This window comes from Pinus tabuliformis, chromosome 3_1 (assembly GCF_031772625.1).
Source record: "Pinus tabuliformis cultivar Carrire ecotype Pingquan chromosome 3_1, CPIR1, whole genome shotgun sequence".
NCBI classification, from domain to species: domain Eukaryota; kingdom Viridiplantae; phylum Streptophyta; class Pinopsida; order Pinales; family Pinaceae; genus Pinus; species Pinus tabuliformis.
The window spans coordinates 20,753,045-20,773,416 of NC_142301.1; the positions used below are offsets into that span (position 1 = coordinate 20,753,045).

The 20,372-nt window shown below is 38.2% G+C and overlaps 1 protein-coding gene across 1 annotated transcript in view; it reads left to right on the forward strand.

Annotated features, from left to right (window-relative positions):
* The window catches only part of LOC149185564 (casein kinase 1-like protein 2), a 67,913-nt gene that overhangs the window by 24,225 nt on the left and 23,316 nt on the right, over positions 1 to 20,372 (forward strand). Inside the window, exons 3-6 of the mRNA XM_089410728.1 lie at positions 16,927 to 16,996; positions 17,128 to 17,276; positions 17,385 to 17,480; positions 17,592 to 17,662. Coding sequence (XP_089266854.1) covers positions 16,927 to 16,996; positions 17,128 to 17,276; positions 17,385 to 17,480; positions 17,592 to 17,662 — 386 coding nt within the window. The remainder of the gene's footprint in view (positions 1 to 16,926; positions 16,997 to 17,127; positions 17,277 to 17,384; positions 17,481 to 17,591; positions 17,663 to 20,372) is intronic.

Below are 20,372 nucleotides of genomic sequence, written 5' to 3' on the forward strand. Positions count from 1 at the left end.
CGGGTTGTCAGTCTCAATCCCCGCACAGGAGGCTGATACCAGAATTCAACCCCTTCAAAAATTCCTTTATCAGACCTGCAAGCTGTGGGATCGTGCCCTGGCGATGACGCAAAAGGTGGATCTGAAGTCTGGAGTAGACCGGCCGCATAAGGAAAGCGAATGGACAGAGAAAACCTAGCCATTGCACCGAGCTCTCCTGACTCAAAATTCAAATCTTGGATTAAATCACTTTTGTCTAAAAAAGAAATTACTTTAGTTACGAAAGTAATTGCTAAGGTTAAGAGTGTGGTGACTTATGCACATCTAGACACTTGAGCCTATGTAGAAGTACTTGTTTGAGCTACAAACATCAACAGACTATACTAGTGAAAGATATGGAGTAATGTGTCAATAATTTTTTATACACGAAGAATAAACTACCAAAGGAAATAAGATAAATAGTGCAGATTTTGATCTTCATGGGCAATTACATAGGCTGAAGTCTTGTGTAGAAAATTTTAGCAGTATTTTCCAGCCATATATTATAGTGGATCTTGTAATTTTTTTTCTTTTGGAGTATCTACGGGCCAGGGCAAATGTTGGGATATAATTTTGCAAGATTTTTTCAGCTATATATCTCTCAACATATCACATTTTTTGTGTAAAGATTTTTAGCTGAAAGCTACATTTTTGGGGCTATTTTTTGTTTGGGACATCACACTTTTATGACAATCATTTTCAACTAAACCCATGATAGAGGAGTTTAACAATCAATGCAACTAACCTCGGGGCACATAAAGGGCTTGGTGTCTTTGATTAAATGCCAAACCAACACACCCTCATTTGATAGAATTCGATGAAATTGCTGTGATCCTACCAATCCTGAAATCTTGAAGACTATTAAGTTTGTTGAATTTTAAATGAGATAGGAAATTATACTTTTTCCATATGAAGTTTGATGAGGTTGGATCCCTCATAAGTCATGGGACACTATTTCTACCTCCTCGAAACCACAATGACATTGTCAAACGAAACCTTATATTAGTAGATAGACCAATCAATGGAGGAGGTCTTCCAAAGCATGTGACAAGACTCCCCTTCCAAACAGCGTAACAACACTCATTCCAACTCCAATTCTGATTTTTCTTTTCAGAGTGATATCTATTTTGAGTTTTCTTCATTTTGCTTTGGATGTTAGAGAGACCGTTCTAGTAGACTAGAGCAACCTCTTCCACTAGTGCCATAGATTTGTGATACAGTCATCTTGTACATCTTTCTCGTGGAACTCATCTTCTTTTTTTAAGTTGGCTCTTCAGGTTTTAGATTGGACTTTTATTATGTTTTTACTTTTTGCTTCTTGCTTTTAAATAGGAGCTGCTTTAGAGCTCCCACCTTGTTGCGCTGAAAGGTGCTCTGCAACCTAGTATAAGAGAGTTGTTGTAGTGAAGCATTAGATTTAAAAACAACAATAATAAAATATAATGTTGGCTCAATTAAAAAAATAATAAAAAGTGAAAGGTAATAAAAGTAATAATAAAAATAATAAGTTGGTTCAATTTAATTTATTATATTCCAATTTTGTTTTTATTGATAAAATTATAAACAATTTCTTTGGAAAAATACCATAATATACATATTATGTTAATTTTTTATTATTATATAAAACACGTCAAAGAAATTTTTTATACGCATACGTATGTAGCTATATGTATTAAGAGGGTTTTAATAAAATTACAGTAAGAATATTTCTATATATAGAGATGTGATATATATATATATATATATATAGCTTACAAAAAGAGTTTATTGTATATATGATATGATGGTTCTATAATTTATAGCTACATCTATATATATAGATGTATGTTTAAACTTTATATGTATGTATGATATTGGACGTGCATATCACATTAAAAATTTAAATTACAAAAATTATAAAATATGTCAAAGAAAAATGCTATGAGCATCTGTATGTATCCATATGTATTGCGAGGGTTTTAATAAAACTGAAAATAAGAATATTTCTATATATAGAGATGCGAGATTTATATATTATAAATGATGTTATAAAGAACTAGTATAGGTCCATCGTAACTCTGAAACTGTCAAGTATTGATAGTTATCAAAATCTCCTAAGATGCAAACCTTTCCTCAAACTTTGCACTCAAAAACAGGTTTGCATCTTGAGATCTTCAATCTCTCTCAGTTGTCGGTAGATTTGGAGTTAAGATGGATCTATGTTGGTATAGATGTGATTGTACGTAACAGTTCCATTAACCGACTACAATGGTCATTTGTTAGACATTATAATATAGTTATCTTATTCGATCTATATCAAACATCCTAAAACAATTGATTGTAATGTTAAAAGCTTAAGTAAAATGATAAAAGGGAAAGATAAAAGAAATCCCAACTTTTACCTCATATGGACACTAGTACAACTCGAAAGCGTTTTTTATCAAATGAAGTGTTTCTCACAAGTTGGATGCATTCATATCGTTGCAAATGTGTTTCATGGTTGTACCACACATTTTTCCTATTCCATATGGAAATGCATGTGTATGGCACTTGAGGTGGTGTTTGCTGCAACATAGATATAAGAGTAATTAGTAATTAGATATATGAGAAGAAAAGGAACAATGGGTCCTTGGTTTTGTTGTTTGTAACATAACTTTCGATTAATTTTTGCAGTTGCATTGCAAAAGTATTTGAAGAAACAAAAAACAAAGAATTTGCATCTCCTCTAGGATAAGGCAATGTTGAACGTCCCACATTTTCAATGTAATGTTCCCTACTAATTGGTTGACCAAGGGGGGATGAAGTAGCTTATCCGACCCCGTAGGCTATAGTCAAGGATAAAGGGGGAAACTCATTATCCAATGCTTTTGGGGCAATGTTGGGTAAATTGGGGTAATTGGGGCAAAACTTGTGAAAGAAGCCAAAATTGGGGCTAAGTGGAGGGAAACCTGTAACCCCACATTAAATAAGGAGAAGAGACCCCAAAAGGAATTTATAAATAAGAGAGAAGAGAAATCATATTCTCATCATTGGTTGGTTGGATAATTTTGTCTTGTGAGGTTGAGGCTTTGAAGGTTTTAAGACCCCTTTTTCTTTTGATTGGTTTTGGTGGTGGTGATCCCACCCTAGCCAATCCCTTCTTTTCTCACATCTGTTTGGCACGATTTTTGAGGCATTTTCATCTGGCTTTGGCAAAGGAGCTTTTGTGAGAAAGGAATTGTCGAGGCATGCTGAGACAATTGTGGTAAATCAAGGAATTCTAAGTTGGAATATTCACCAATACTGAGAGGCGTGGGGGGGTGAATCAGTATTGAGAACTTTTAACAATTTTAATTATATCATGTAAACATTAAACAATTAACAGCACCATTCAACAATGCATAACATCATAGATAGCACACAAGAGATTTTTAGGTTGAAACCCTTTTGGGAGAAAAACCAACGAACGCTTTTAATATAAGTCTCAAAGATTACATCAATAGGAAGCTCCAACTTCCAAGATTCTCCAACAACAATTGGAATGAGCCTCTAACTCCTTGATTTATCAACTCCAACTAAAAAGATGCCCCAACACCCCGCTTTTACTAGCTCCAACCGGAAGGATGCTCCAACACCTTGGTTTTATTAACTCCCACTGAAAGGATGCTCCAACACCCTACAAGCTCCAACTTGCCCTGACACCACCCTGCCACTCCAAAGTATTTTTAGTCTCCAGCTTGAGGGATACTTCATTCTCTGCACCACCCATCCACCCTGTAAATAGAAGATAAAAGAATAAGATTGATTATGCAAAACACGCTGCCCAACACTTGATCATTGTACAATACAACCACTACTCTGATCACTATCCAAGTGCATTAAGTCATCTGGTCAACAATAACATGTCAAACCCTAGCAACATCTTAAACTCTAGCAACAACCGACATACCTAGTTTGATCATCAACTCGCTAAGGCAACAATACAACCATACTCCAACACTTTGACCATTAGCATAACAATACAACACATTCAAACTGATAACACCACTCAACGATACACATCAAAACTCAACAATACATGTCACTGTCAACTCCAGTGGCGTGGTATCAATGAAGGCTCTCTTCAATATGCAAATGCTAGGTTTCAAACTCGTAGCCGCTTAACATTTGTATCTCAGCAAGCAACTCAACTAGCTCAGGTCATTAAGAACAACACAACCTAAATGCAAGAAATACACATTTTGAAGACAGAAGCTTTTATTGTAACGACAATATCAATTCTATCCTTGGCAACAACTACACACATCATTATGCTCAGTCAATATCCATTGATCTCATTCTCAATGATGCACAATACACAGGTTTGAAGTACCAATCTTGTAATTTCATTAGATCTGATTATCAAGTTTCATTTGTCCCTGCAGCTTGTACTTTCAAGATAACTCCAACATGGTCTTCAGATCTTCTTCCTGAATGTGATTTGGCCCTACACGATACTTTGGAATTTATTTGGACAATCTTTGACAGCAATACTCTTTCCATGTCATCAAGCAATCAATAGGTCAAATTATGCAAATAAGAGCAACAAGCAAATGCATCAATTATGTTAGCCTGTCTTCATATCATCCAACATGACTTCAATGATTAACAAGAGCAATGTTCTTGTTTACGGCATACAACCTTATGCCATCTATAGTTGTGCCATCACACCTCCAAAGAATATGAACTATCCAGATATGAAGCAAAATAAAAACTTGCTGAAAGCTACGACACGATTGATCAAAACCTAGGGAAGTAAGTCGAACAACAACTATAACACAATCATATCATTAATTAACTAGACCATCGCATAAAGAGAATTAGATTGAAGAGATCACTTGTTAACTCTTGCAGCAGGGCATTCAAAACAAATTGCAAGGATTCAGCCTTGGTGCCATTGTTTGGAGAATACGCTTCTTGATTGTTCACGCCCTTGATCAACACACAATTACTTGCCTTGATTGACATTTGGCTGCATATTCTTGAATTTGGTGTTCATGCAAATGTACAAGGAAATTAGACCATTCATAATGCATCACACCTGAACACACCATTGTAATTAGAACCACACACATAGATTTGAACATTTGTCACTCTGATGCCTCAGATAGAATCATTGGCCACCTTCATACATACTGCGAACATGTATTGATCTACACATTAAATCACACAAAATCACTCTATCATCAGTCAAATCACATCACAATAAGGTTGGGCTATTGGTTGTTTGATCCCATCAACAAATTATAACTTAAAACAAAAGAACGAGATCACTATTTGAACGCTTAGACCATATACTTAACTTGATCGCAAATTTGAATTATGTGTGTAACTCCACTGTTTTATTTTTTGTTATATATAATTTGATAGACAAACCTCCAAATTTATGTAGTGCATGCTGTCCCGAGGCCAACAATGGGCTTAGCTTCATGCTGAATGATATATGTCACAAAGATTAATATTAATATTATTTTTATTTACAAAAAAATCAACCCTATCCATACAAAGATTATCAAATGAAATCAAATGAATTTTATCAAAGTCCACTCGAGAAAATCCTTCAATTTTTATGCCAAAATTTTGGACCAAGTCATCATCTATTTTGTGGCACCATGACCAAACTTTGGGGCTTCAACTTTGAGAGTGCATATCTCCTCAACCGTGAGGAGTTACATGGCGTGCCACCTATTGTTAGAAACGACATGATTAGCACAATTAAATGGTGATGGTCTTGTGTGCAAATTAATTGATCTTTGCATTCAATTTCCTCATCAACTGCAGGGCATCATGACCACACTGCAGGGGCTTCTAAACTTTTGGGCTTCCTTCTCTTCCTTCCAGGGCTTCTTGTCCATTGGAGCTTTCAACCAATGTAATCCATTGACCTATATTAAGAGCATTCAAACACTGATGTTGGCATCAATGAAATCACCATTCAACAATCTCCTCCTTTGTCATTGATGGCAACACACATACTTCCCTTGCAATCACTGGTTCTGTGACTTCCTCTCTCGATTTCTCTCCCCCTTTGACATCAATGGCAAAGGGTAACTCTCCCTAACGGAATTTCTCCTTCGGTCTTCTTGCAATTTTCCTTCCCCCTTTGACTGTTTCTCTCCCCCTGTTAGGCTGTGCTTTTCACGGCTTGCCACTCGCTGAATCCACATGCCAATTCACTTACATGGCAATTACAATGAGTCTTTCTGCAATTCTTGAATCTTGAAGTGCCACAAAAACATTGCTCTTCAACTCTGATGCTCATAATGCTGACTAATTTGCTGCAATATATCACCACATATTCCTGCTTGAAAACATACTTGAAATCTTCAATCATAAACCAATGAAATGCACTTTGAAGTTTGAAGTAACCAACCAATTTGACATGAGACATTCCACAAACTGTCATCAGTTATTGAGAATCTGCCCTTCCAAATCAAATTGTTTGAAGGATAGATCTTCAAATTTGTAACATTGGTGCATATCCTCTTGAACATTTATAGTACTGGGAGTCTACAAGCCAGATAGTTTAGAATGATATGTGAACCTGCTTTGCTGCAGGATCATTATGAACCAGTGTTTTTAAAACCGGAACCGGTGATCGGACCGGTCCACCTAATGAACCGGTTTACCAACCGGAACCGGTCTAACCGGGACTGGTTTGGTCTAAACGAACCGGTTTTAGAAAAATACATTAAATAATTATTTTTTAATGAAAAAAACTATTTTTAAGATTTAAAAGCATGATTCCAAGCCAATAGAGACAAAATATGCAAAGATTGCTCATTTATATACCATGTAAAGGTGAATATATCAAAATGGCACCGAGTGCAATACATATCATCGACAAAATACATAAGCAATGAGGCTCTAAACCACTAAGAAGATATTAATATCACAAGTAAATTTCATCTAAGGAAAATGTTAGGTTTAATATGTTGCCCTAACCATTTTCCAACATGGTATCAAAGCTATGGTTTGTATCCTTGGTAGCTGGAAATATCACTATTTAATCTGTAGCTTGATCATTTGGAGATCAAGTATAACAAGACTAGCAAGAAGCTTATACAAAAGAAGAGAACCAAATGACAGACAAAAAGTCTGCCCCTAAATTAAAATAGGTCTGCATAGAGGTCCAAAGTCTGAGGTGTTTCAGAGACACGAGAATCATAGAGGTTCAAAGTCTGGTGTATTTCAGAGACCCAAGAATCACAAAGATCCAAAGTCCGGAGTATTACAGAAACCCAAGAATCACAGTAACTTCGTATAGAAGTCCGAAGATTGTAGGCCTAATAACATTGCAGAGGTACAAAATCTTCCTTGGTTAATAGAGGTCCGAAACTATAATGATACTAAAGAAGGTCTGAAGATTTCAGTGGATTACAAAGGTCTGAATTACAATGGTATTTCAATTTTCCCGAATTGCAGTGATATTTTAAGAACTTAGAAAATTGTAGTAAGGTTTGAGAGATGAAGTATCTAGAACATGTATCATTCCTATTGATAAAGTCATGAAAATCATAACCCCTAAACCACTAATCCACTAAACAACTGCGTTTTTTGTCATGTTTCAGTGGGCTGTCCATAAACCGGCCGGTTTAGGACAAAACCGGCCGGTTAGCAATAAACCGGTCGGTTTTGACCTAAACCGGCCGGTTTTTACCGGTTAGGTCAATTTTCCGGGCACATGGGGCTTCTAACCGGGTTTTTTTCACCGGTTCTGACCGGTGAGCCTCCCAACCGGCCGGTTAGGCCGGTAACCGGTTGGACCGGAACGGTTTTTAAAACTATGTTATGAACCTTGACATCTTCCTTTGTACTTGTAGATTTATCATAGCCTTGCTACTTTACAAATCTTGAGAGCAAGACCTCTGAGATTTCTTCATTCACTTGATCTTCTCGCTTTTGCTTTTTCCTCCAAACCTTCTTGTACTTGATATCAATATTTTCCCTCAGGGAAGACTTCATCATGTATGTGCAATCATGAGCTATGTGTTCATAATTGTGGCATTTGTAACTTTCAATGCAGAACCTGAATGACAGAACAATTGATGTATACTTTTTCTAACGAAGGCATTTGGATATCTGTCTCATCTTGCAAACTTGCTTCTAGGGTTTTGATAATTTTCTTGATAGTCATCCATGTCATAAACTTTGCAGTCCCTAGCCTTATACCCAAAGTTAGGACATGAAAAACAATACCTAGAAAATATGAGTGTACCTGGATGAGATGTCTTGCTTTAATGAACTTCTGAAGACATTCTTTCTTGGAGGAGGTTCAGTCCTTTGTTGATCCTTGTCCTTTGGAGCAACAACACTTTCAATCTTCCTCTGTCTTTCACTTTGATTTGGCCTTTGAAGTACTTTGCTTTCAAGGTTCTCTTCAATCTTTCTCCAAGGGGGCTTGGAACTTATGCCTTCGTTGAATGGAACTTCACTTGCCTCTTTTACCTTCATCCTTAAGCGAGCAATTTAGTGATCCCCGAGAACAGCACTTGGAGAGATTACTCCCCCGTACGATAGGGTAGTCGGGTTGTACGACTAAGGTTATGGTTGATCCTCCTTAGTTAGAGCCCTGAAACATTGGGCCGAGTACTACTGTCAGACCCTTATGTATATTGCGATCTGTAGCACCTGACACACCTCGAGACCATAGTTCCCTTTTCTATCTGGGGATCACGTATCATCTCTGCCAGATCCGCTCACGCAAAGGGGTGCAGCAGCAGCAGGCATCAGTCCCGCAGTTCCGAGTTAGCAGACCAGCCATTCCGATCTATTAGATCCATCATATCCGCAGCAACAATCTGTTCCGCCGCTCAGAGCTATCCGATCCGCCATTGAGATCTCTCAGATCCACCTGATTTGAGTAGTTGTGTGGGGTTCCTATACCGGGGCATGATTTTCGCAGGACTTTTGGTAGCATTGACATTTTGAGGATTCGGCTACTGCAGTATTCCTAAGGAAGGAGTAAAACTCCATTAGGAGTTTTCAGGGAAAAAAAAAATCTGAGATCTCCCGGGGCGCTTATTGGTGATCTAGCCCATCAGAATCAGGACGACGAGCTGAGCACGGTGGTACCATTCAATTCTTAGTGAATTTTTTTTTGGGCGGTCCCAATTGTCAAGAACATCAGGTCGGTGCATGGTAGAAACTAGAGCTCAAGCTATGGCCAATGAGAGGATGGACAAACTTGAAGAATCCTTGCAATCCCCCCAAATTCAGCTTGACCGACTAACTAGCATAATCCTGACGGGCAAGGAGCAAGCCCATGAGGAGGCGTATATTGGCAATGGACACAGTGAGGGTGAGTCTAGCCACTCTCTTCACCTCGGGGGCCCCCACCAACAATCCCGTCTGTGAGCTCCCAAGTTGGATATGCATAAATTTGATGGTTCTCACCTGGCAACATGGATAGCACAAATGGAGCAGTATTTCAATCTGAATAACATCTTAGATAATGAGACTCAGCTTATGGTGGGGAGCATGTACTTGGACAATGAAAGGTGGCAATGGTGGGAATGGCATCAACGTTGCAATGGACCTTTTATGACTTGGACCTCCAAAAAAGCTCTTACAGAACGCTTTGACCATGAATCTTCTTTTTTGGGTCGTTTTACTAAGCTCCGACAGACTGGCACAGTGGATGAATATATTACAGCCTTTGAAGCCTTAGCCTTCCGCACTAGGGGTCTCTCAGATGTGTTCTACACGGAATGTTTTATCAGCGGTCTTAAAGAATTCATAAAGGCCCACGTCTTACTGCACCACCCTCCCACATGGACGGAGGCTTGTAAGGTAGCTTGTAACGTGGAACGTGCGTTAGCAGCCCAGTACAGTCGCCCAAATTTCACCGCTAATGGTCGGCCCCCACAGGCTCACAACACGACTCAAACACTTGAGGTTCAAAAGGTGTCACCTGCAGAAATGGCCGAAAGAAGAAATCAAGGATTATGTTACTACTGTGATGAAAAATACTCCCCAGGTCATAAATGCAAGGAGCCCAAATTTTTGCAAATTGATGCCACTGATTACAGCTCATCAGAGGAAGATCCACCACTAGAGGAACAGGAGGTGGTAGAAGAGGACAACCAAAAGGACAATGTCCCTGGCGAACCAGTTATTTCGCTGCATGCTTTGGCAGGGATTTCTTCACCTCAAACTCTCAAAATCAGAGGTTTTATTAAACATCGCCCAGTAGTAGTCTTGATTGATAGTGGAAGTACACATAATTTCATCCATCAAAAAGTCGCGGAAGCAGTGCATTGTTTTGTACGAGCAGTTTCTAACTTCCAAGTCCAAATTGCGGATGGGGGCACAATGAAATGTGAAGGCCGTTGTGAAAATGTCAAACTTCAAATGGGGGATTATCAGTTGAAGACCCACATGTTTGCCATACACATGGGAGGGTGCGACATTGTCCTCGGTGCTGAATGGCTTCGCACTCTTGGGCCAATCACAATGGATTTCCAGGAGTTATATATGAGTTTTAAGCAAAATAAATCCACACATACCCTTCGTGGACTCCAAGCGGGAGCTCCCTCTATCATCAGCTCGCATAGGATGGAAAAATTGCTAAAAAAGGGCCATCATGGAGTTATAGCCCAATTTAATGCCATCCAGGCAGTCGAAACCAAGTCTCTGCCGATTCATCCTGAGATGCAACAGATTTTAAATAACCATCTGCCGGTCTTTGACAAGCTTCATGAGCTTCCACCCTCGAGAGGGGAACATGATCATAGCATCACCTTGGTTCCAGGGGCCCAACCCCCAAATGTGCGCCCATACAGATATCCGTTCACCCAAAAGAATGAAATAGAAAAAATAATCAAGGAACTTTTGGAAGCAGGTGTCATTCGTCCCGGCATTAGTCCTTATTCATCACCGGTGGTCATGGTGCTCAAGAAAGATGGGGAGTGGAGGATGTGTCCAGACTTCAGGGTCCTTAATAAGTTGACAGTCAAAGATAAATTTCCCATCCTGGTGGTTGACGATTTGTTGGATGAACTCAATGGTGCTCAATTCTTCACTAAGCTGGATCTTCGCTCAGGCTACCACCAAATTCGCATGAAGGAAGTCGACATTCCAAAGACTGCTTTCCGAACTCATGAAGGCCATTATGAGTTCCTGGTCATGCCATTCGGTCTTTGTAATGCCCCATTTACTTTTCAGAGCCTTATGAACCACCTTCTCAAACCATATCTTAGGAAATTTGTCCTTGTCTTCTTCGATGACATCCTCATCTATAGTTGCACTTGGGCCGCACATCTTCAGCATGTAGATCTACTCTTGCAACTGCTCCGCAAGCATAAATTATTTGTCAAGATGTCCAAGTGTTCGTTTGGCATGGAAGAAGTTGAGTATTTGGGCCACATTGTGGGGCGGGAAGGTGTTAAGGTGGACCCCAAAAAGATCCAGGCAATGCAGGATTGGCCTCAACCTAAGACCTTGAAGAGCCTGACAGGATTTTTGGGTCTCACAGGCTATTATCGCAAATTTGTCCGCAATTATGGTCGCATAGCGAAGCCCCTCACTCAACTCATGAAGAAAAATTCATTCTTCTGGAATGAGGACGCACAACAGGCATTTACAGCTCTCAAAAATGCCATGTGTTCCACTTCAGTCTTAGCATTACCTGACTTCACCAAATCTTTTGTCATTGAATGTGATGCTTCGGGTACGGGTATTGGGGCGGTCTTAATGCAGGAAGAGCGACCTTTGGCCTTCACAAGCCAACAACTAAGTGGGAAGAATCTGGGCCAATCTACCTATGAGAAGGAAATGATGGCCATTTTACATGCAGTAGAGACTTGGCGACCTTACTTATTGGGGCGACGTTTCCAAATCCGCACAGACCATCACAGTCTTAAATATTTTTTGGAGCAACGCCTATCCTCCCCACAACAAAATAAATGGCTTGCCAAAATGCTGGGATATGATTATGAGATCATTTACAAGAAAGGGCAAGAAAATAATGTAGCAGATGCATTATCTCGCCAATTTGAGGAGGGAAGTACCCTGCTAGCAATTTCCCTTCCCATTCTAGAATGGATTGAAGAAGCTCGCAGGGAATGGTTTTCACATCCCGGGCTCTCCCAACTCATTTCTCAATTGCTGGCGGATCCAAATTCTACCAAGGGCTACTCGTGGCAGGATGCGATTCTTCGCTACAGGGACAGAGTCGTAATATCACCAACATCCACCCTCAAAAGTCGCATTTTGGCAGAATTGCACTCATCCCCCATTGCAGGACATTCGGGATTTCAGAAGACGTATGCTCGCACCAGAAGATCATTTTTTTGGATAGGCATGAAAAAGGACATCCTCACTTTTGTAGCAGAATGCGATGTCTGTCAACGCCACAAAGGGGAGACTGTCAAAGCACCAGGCACATTACAACCGTTGCCCATCCCGGCAGCAATATGGACGGAGGTTTCTATGGATTTCATTACAGGTCTTCCAAAGTCAGGAAACAAGTCAGTCATCATGGTGGTTGTGGACAGACTTTCGAAGTATGCTCATTTCTGCGCCCTACCCCACCCGTTTACACCGACTTTGGTCGCTCAATCTTTCATGGATTAGATCTTCAAATTGCATGGCATGCCCACTTCTATTGTGTCCGATTGCGACCCGATCTTCACCAGTGATTTTTGGCAAGAACTCTTCAGGCTACAAGGCACCCAACTAAAACTCAGTACTTCTTATCATCCACAAACGGAAGCCGTCAACAAATGTCTGGAAACCTACCTTAGGTGTTTCACTTCAGAAAAGCTACATCTTTGGGTACAATGGTTACCTCTGGCTGAATGGTGGTATAACACCAACTATCATGCCACCACCAAATGACTCCCTATGAAGCAGTATATGGTCAACTCCCTCCTTCCCCTACTTCTTATATCAAGGGGGGCTCAAAGGTACAAGCAGTGGATCAACTCCTACAAAACCGCGCAACCATGCTCGCCATCTTAGAGCGAATCTTCATTAAGCTCAAAATCGCATGAAGCAACAGGTAGACCAGCATCGCTCAGAGCGCCAATTTCAAGAAGGGGATCAGGTCTTTTTGAGGCTGCAACCATATAAGCAAACATCACTCAAAGACAAGGGTTGTCAGAAACCATCTCCAAAATTCTACGGACCATATCAAGTATTTTAGCGCATTGGAGAAGTAGCCTACAAGCTGGCTTTGCCGCCTACTGCAAAAATCCATCCAGTTTTCCATGTCTCATGCCTCAAAAAAGTGATTGGAACAATTGCAGAATTCAAACCAGTCTACCTGAATTGGACGAGGAAGGGTCAAGCTGGCTCCAACCTGAACAGGTCCTAGACACACGAGAAAGGCATCTGCGTGGCCGCATGATTAGGGAAGTTCTCGTCAATTGGAAAGACACCTCTCCGGAGGATGCAACTTGGGAACCAACCACTATTCTTCAGCAGTTTCCGCAGCTTCAGCCTTGAGGACAAGGCTATTCTTAAGGGGGAGGGCATGTTAGGGTCACACCCTAACCCCCTTATTTATGTAATGGGATCGAGTCATAGTAAAGAGTCAATAAAGCCCATATTAATAATTGTAAGTGGTTAACCCGCAATTAATGATGGGACCACAGTTAGTTACAAATGGGCCATGGTATTAGATAGATGGTATTAATAAAACCCATGGTATTGATCCATGGTATTGCATGTATGAGTCATATATAAAGGATAGAGACTCCCTGCGAGGAGCATCGTGTCTTATTTTTGTATCGAGCTCTGCTCTATTGGAGGTTGCTCCCTCGAAGAGGCCGGTGAACATTGCTTTCTGAATAATAAAATATTTGCTGTTGTCTCTCACTATTCTATGTTCTGGGTATCTTTCTTCGCATATTCTGTATTTGGGTATCTTTTGCAGGTTAAGAGCATAACATTGGATGTGTGCTTCCTTGACTTTCCCATCTCTGATCTCCTGAGATCTGCCTTCCAGCTGTTAGGCTGCAACTGAAGGAACCTGCTTTGATACCAATTGTTGGAATATTCAACAATATTGAGAGGCAGGGTGAATCAGTATTGGGCATTTTTGACAATTTAATCATATCATGTAAACATCAAACAATTAACAACATCATTTGACAATGCATAACATCATAGGCAATACACAAGAGATTTTTAGATGGAAACCCTTATGGGAGAAAAACCACTAAACGCTTTCAATATGAGTCTTAAAGATTACATCAACCGGAAGCTTCAACTTTCAAGATTCTCTAGCAACAATGGGAAGAAGGCTCCAACCCCCTGATTTATTAGCTCCAATTGAAAAGATGCACCAACACCCTACTTTTACCAACTTCTATTGGAAGGATTCTCCAACACCTTGCAAGCTCCAACTTGCCCTAGCACCACCTTGCCACCCTAAAGTATTTTCAGGTTCCAACCTGAGGGAGACTTCACTCTCCGCTTTGCAACACCCAATGACCCTAAAAATTGAAGATAAAGAAAAAAGATTGATTATGCTAAACACACTGCCCAACACTTGATCACTGTACAATAGAACCACTGCTTTGATCATTGTCAAAGCGCATCAAGTCATATGCTCAACAATAACATGTCAAACCCTAGCAGCATCTCAAACTCTAGTGGTTATGTACACATATAGGATGTGGAACACAGTAATTTAGCTTGGAGATCAATCCAAAAGCAAATTCATCTTTAGGAAGTATCTAGACATAGTTGGCAACTGAAATAATTAAAATTTAATATTCCAAATTGGTTCATCGCATGCAGAAGTTTTCTGCTTGCAGAGTCTGTTCCATGCAGGAAATTTCATTTCAAATACCTGGATTCGGTTCCTTTGTGTTCTCCACCTAGTTTTGAGAGTTCAAATACTTAAATATCTCATTTGTGGAGTTGAACAAAGTAAAAACCTTTGGGACATATCATCTCGCATGGGATTTGTATTGATGCATGTATTTGACATGCTGCTTTTGATGTTTGGTTACCTTTACCTCAAGAATTTTAGCATTATTACCTTGTATGCACATTTTAATTGTTGTAATTTTCCAATCATCTTTGTCTTGCATTGGATGTCTTCATTGAGGGATGTTTGAAAATGATTTCCCATTAAATCAATATGGATGTTTTCAATTAAGAAACTGTGTCATAGCCTAAGTCACAGGACACGTCCTCCAAGGTCCCGTGTCTCGTATTTTACGTGTCGGACACAAAAACGGCCCTAAAACGTGTTGAAAACGTTTTTCATCGTGTCCTGTAAAATGTAAAACATATTCGCCGGTTTTCTTCGTGTCCTGCATCTAGAAAACGCGTATTCCGTTGACAGAAAACGTTGCCTACATAAGCTGATTTTTTTTTGAAAGAAACAAATAATTTTTGAGTGGGGCAGCTTAATGATCAAGTCTAGGCCCTAATATTGATATGCTATTCATGGTAATGTTAAATTCTTAAAGTAAAAGTGACATTCTCTTTAATCTTCATTTTCATCCTTTTACTTAAATTTTTAACATTACCATGAAATGACTCAGGATGTTTTAGAGTGGTTCCGGCCTCATTGGATTTCATATGGAGAAAGTAGAATTTTAGATTTCATTCAAAATGCAGCAGACTTATCATTTTTTCAGGATTTCAGGATTGGGAGATTGTAATGTTTCCAGGTGACACCACCTGCCCGAGCTACCCCTGCCACTAGTAGAGGACGTGGTCTACCTCCTATAGCTCCTACTTCTAGTTCTTCAGCTTCTAGAGCATAGCAAACTCCACTGCCAACTCCACCAACACCAGCATCTACATCTAGAGGGAAAGGGAAAGCTGTGGCATTTTCTCGCAAGAGGAGCAGAGGAAATCAATAGGATTAGACTTTAGTTATTTTCTTCATTTTATTGTATATGACATTATGACATTATGAGATACATTATTATATTTTTTGTTGATATTTTGAGGTTGAGTTGGGACTCAAGAGTTAGGACTTACTATTCAGGACATGATTCAATGTTATGTGTGATTTTGGCACTAGAAATGATATTAAACATCTTATATATTAGTTCTTTTATCATATTTATGTGTCAATGTATTTATTTTATGTTGTAGATGGTTTAGATATTAAAAAAATTGAAAAAAAAATGAAAAAAATGAATATTTTTGTACCAAACGATTTTTTCCCGATTATTTCTGATTATTTCCCGATAATTACGATTTTTTCCGATTTTTTCCTCGCGCTGATATTATCCCAATAACGATTAATGCAACATTGTTGTAAACACTGAACAGTGATACATTTTGATTTTGATGACTTAATGGAAAATCTGCATTTTATGGTTTTAATATCTAAGTTCTAAATTTATAGTTAGTAGTAAGTACTTAGTAGTTTCTTATGTGCTTGTAAGTTGTACATGAACAATGAACATTGAATATTCAAGAATCAAGACCAAGCATATCACATTCTAATTTTTAAATAGTAAATTTTGATTCTATTTATTTTTTTAAAGTGAACTATGAACTTTGAGAAGTAATTATATTTTAATTTGATTAGATAAGCTGCAACCTGCAATTTAATATGGATAAAAAACTATATTTCGGTATATATATATATATATATATATATTATTAAATATATATAAAACGTGTCCCCCGTGTCCTGTTTCCAAATCGCTGCGTTTCGTATTGAATACTCGTATTTACGTGTCCTCCGTGTCTCGTGTCCTCGTGTCATGTGACTTAGGTCATAGCTATCCCAAAGCTGATATTAGTGTCTGTTATGTTGTGATTCATAACTCGGCGTGGCTAAGTTAGTTGCATGTAATGGTAATGATTCTGATACCAGATGCCTTAAACATCTTATCTGTTCTTAGAATGGAGTAATAGTTAACAGAGTTACTGCTCTGGTTGAGATGTTCTCAAAGCCCAATGTATCTGACTATAAATCAATGCAATCAGGAAAATGTGAAGACAAAGCATCCACAACTTGTATATGAGGCCAAGTTGTACAGGCTCCTTCAAGGAGGAAGTAAGGAAATACCACTCTTTCTGTTCGCATCAATCTATTCTTGCTTTGAGGAAATACTTTGGGATCAAATTTAAAATTTCAAGCAATATTTAGTTTATGGGTCTGTTGACTTTCCCTTTGTGTGTTTGCAGCTGGTATTGCAAATGTAAGATGGTTTGGTGTGGAAGGTGACTATAATGTCCTTGTCATGGACTTGTTGGGACCGAGCCTTGAGGATCTCTTTAATTTCTGTAGTCGGAAGCTTTCTCTTAAGACTGTTCTCATGCTTGCAGATCAGATGGTACGATTGGCAAGAACAAATAAGTCGCAATATGTTCTATGACATTATCATGCAAGTTCTGTATTTTGAGGCCATTGATCATATTATAGTGTCACTTATGTGTTACAGATAAACAGGATTGAATTTGTGCATTCAAGATGCTTCCTTCATAGAGACGTCAAACCTGATAATTTTCTCATGGGTCTTGGTAGAAGAGCAAACCAGGTTTATTTCCTGACCTCCAAGAAGTTTTCAAAGTCGTACTTCTGATGCTATTTTAGTTTGGAAACCTTTTTAAGGGTTCCATTAAAAGTTGTTTTGTTTTACTCATTGAAGGTCTATGTAATTGATTTCGGACTTGCTAAAAAGTACAGAGATCCTATCAGTCACCAACACATTCCTTACAGGTAAATGCCTTCAGATATTTGGCTTTTTATTTTGCCCTGATCCTCATGTTTAGTTTTGTAGACTATGTTTGCATGCAAATTTCATATAAGTAGTGTGCACTGTGTATTAATAAAGCACTAATTTTAGAAACCTGACCTGAAATATTGATAGTTACTATACTATTCAATTTTATCATTCATTCTTAGATTTAATATTATTGCATGGATGCTTTCCTGCAAGACTTTGGAAAGTGGTTTCTTGCATTTTCTTTTCAGGAAATATATAAATTTCTGAGTTTTTGGAGCCCAGATGTTTTTGAAATGTGTTATTTTGTTTTTCCATTTCCTTTTGGAGTCAGCATCATCATTACGAATTGCCATTGCATTCAAAATTGGTCTATTTCTGCAATGGAATTGTAAGATGTGTTATTTGTTTTGCACTTGAGGACATTGTCATTTGCAGAATTTGTGAAATCATAGTGAATCACCATAGAATGCAGCTAAAAAATCTTCTGCATAAACCAGTAAGAAGATTGGTGATTGGAACTCAAATGATATAAAAAATGGTCAGTGTTTTATTCAGACAAAATATTTAAGAATGTCTTATCTGCCAAAACTTCTTAAGGAAATAGGATTATGTTTACAATTGCCTTCTTTTATAACTTGCTTGTGAATTATCTCTTGTAAAGAAAATATACAGTATACAGACAAAACTCTGAAAAAAGTAATTAATGCCAGAATATATGATTACAAGTAAGCATGTTATAGTCCTGGTTTGAGAAAGTTATAGGAAGTAGAACCTTTTAAATGCTAGGCTTCATATGTAGTGATCAAGACCTTCTTTATAACCTTTTCTTTTCCAGGTTATATGCCCCAGGGAAAGCCCCTTGGCACTAAAACCTAGGTGTACCTAATTAAGAATTTCTATCAACTATTCTGGACTGTCTTTGGATTGTAATTGTCTATGTGGTGTTGCAATTTGTCTTACTACAGTGGCATACTGCTATGTTGAGATTTTGTTTGACAATAATACTCCTCTCCCAAGCCCCATTGACCTAATTTGGTCATTTGTGGGTGCTCATACAGTTTCCTGTTCCTTTCTTCTAAATGTGGCTCAAAGAAATGGGTAGCAATCCACCCGTTTCACAACTATATTAAATGCCCGTTCTCTGCTTGTTTAATATGACTAATCTTATGAGTTAATTTTATTGGATGTGGCAATGTTGGGAACTTGCTATTGTTGTTGGGGGGTTAAATTATTTACCTCATATTTTCTTAATTAGAATTTTAAATTCCAGCTACTAGACTCGAGAGAGAAGCTAACCAGGTTACTTTCAGATAAACACAAAACCAAATGAAACCACTAAATGTGCACACTACAAACAAAATTTGATTAAAGTTTGAACAGTTCTGAATCTGAAAATGAATGCAAGGTGTGGTTGGAGTGACATGGATTGCAAACAAAATGTTATTAAATAATGAAGTTGTAATGTTAGAAATGGTTGGAGTCAGTGTCACCTGGTTTGAGTTCGAATACCTTGAAGTTGGACAAAAATTTAACAAAAAAGTTTAGTGATAAATTTCGCTATTAAATTTGACAAACTATAAACTTAAAAAATTTAGAAAATATATATTAAAAAAATTTAATACATAAATGCATATGATAAATATGAAAACAACTCTCCCTCTCCCTCTCCTCTCCTCTCCCTCTCCTTATCAGTCGAGCCCCTGACGGAACTTATGGTCGAGCACCCTAAAGGGTCCTTATCAGTCGAGCCCCCTAAAGGGTCCTCGCCCTATGGTCGAGCGCCATATAAATAACATGAAAATGAAATGAAATTACAAATTTAAAAAATTGAAAAATTAAAATTAAAAAATATAATTAAAAAAATATACATAATAAAATACAATATGTAGTACTAATGAAATATAAATATTCTTAACGATGTATTAATAATATATGTAGGAAAATCTGAATGAATTTTTTTATATAAATGAGAATGGCAGACAGCGGTAAGCTGTTGACCCTTAATTTTAGTCTGTCAGCAAACATTTGAATGAACCTCGGTCTTTAATGTATACTTCAAGTCGGCTTCAAAAGAAGGAAAATTTGAATTTTGCCTCCAAAATGTAAGGTCGGCTCTCACTGCTTAAGTCAGCCCAGCCCAAGGGATGTGCCCATTGGGGCACTCTAATCTACTATACATAATCCATTCATCCTCATCCATTTGCTGTTAGGATATTCCGACAAAAGAAATAGTTAAGTATAACTTGGTCTAGTGTAGAGTTAGGTAAAGTGTGTTTCTTTACTATGTACTTTTATAACTTACAATCTGATGGTCACGATATGTTCTAGACATGAAGTGGTTCGACGGTTCATTGTCACTTATTTATAAAAGTGGGTCACATATTTTTTTAAAAGTGAGCTAATTAGATTAAGTTTGGAAAGAGGGGGGATTTTTTTTAAAATATAACATTATCATTCATTTCCGCACATTCACGTTCTTCGTTAGCATCTTCAACAATTTTTCTTCAAAAAGCCATAACTTCTTTATCCGAAAGCCTTTTTTTTGAATTGGCCTAATTTTTTAAGATCTTTCCATTGGAACACTTAGTTTCAACCAATGTTGCACCAATTGTTATCGGGATAATATCGGAAAAAATCGTAATAATCGGGAAAAAAGCGGTAATAATCGGGAAAAAAGCGGTAATAATCGGGAAAAAATCATTT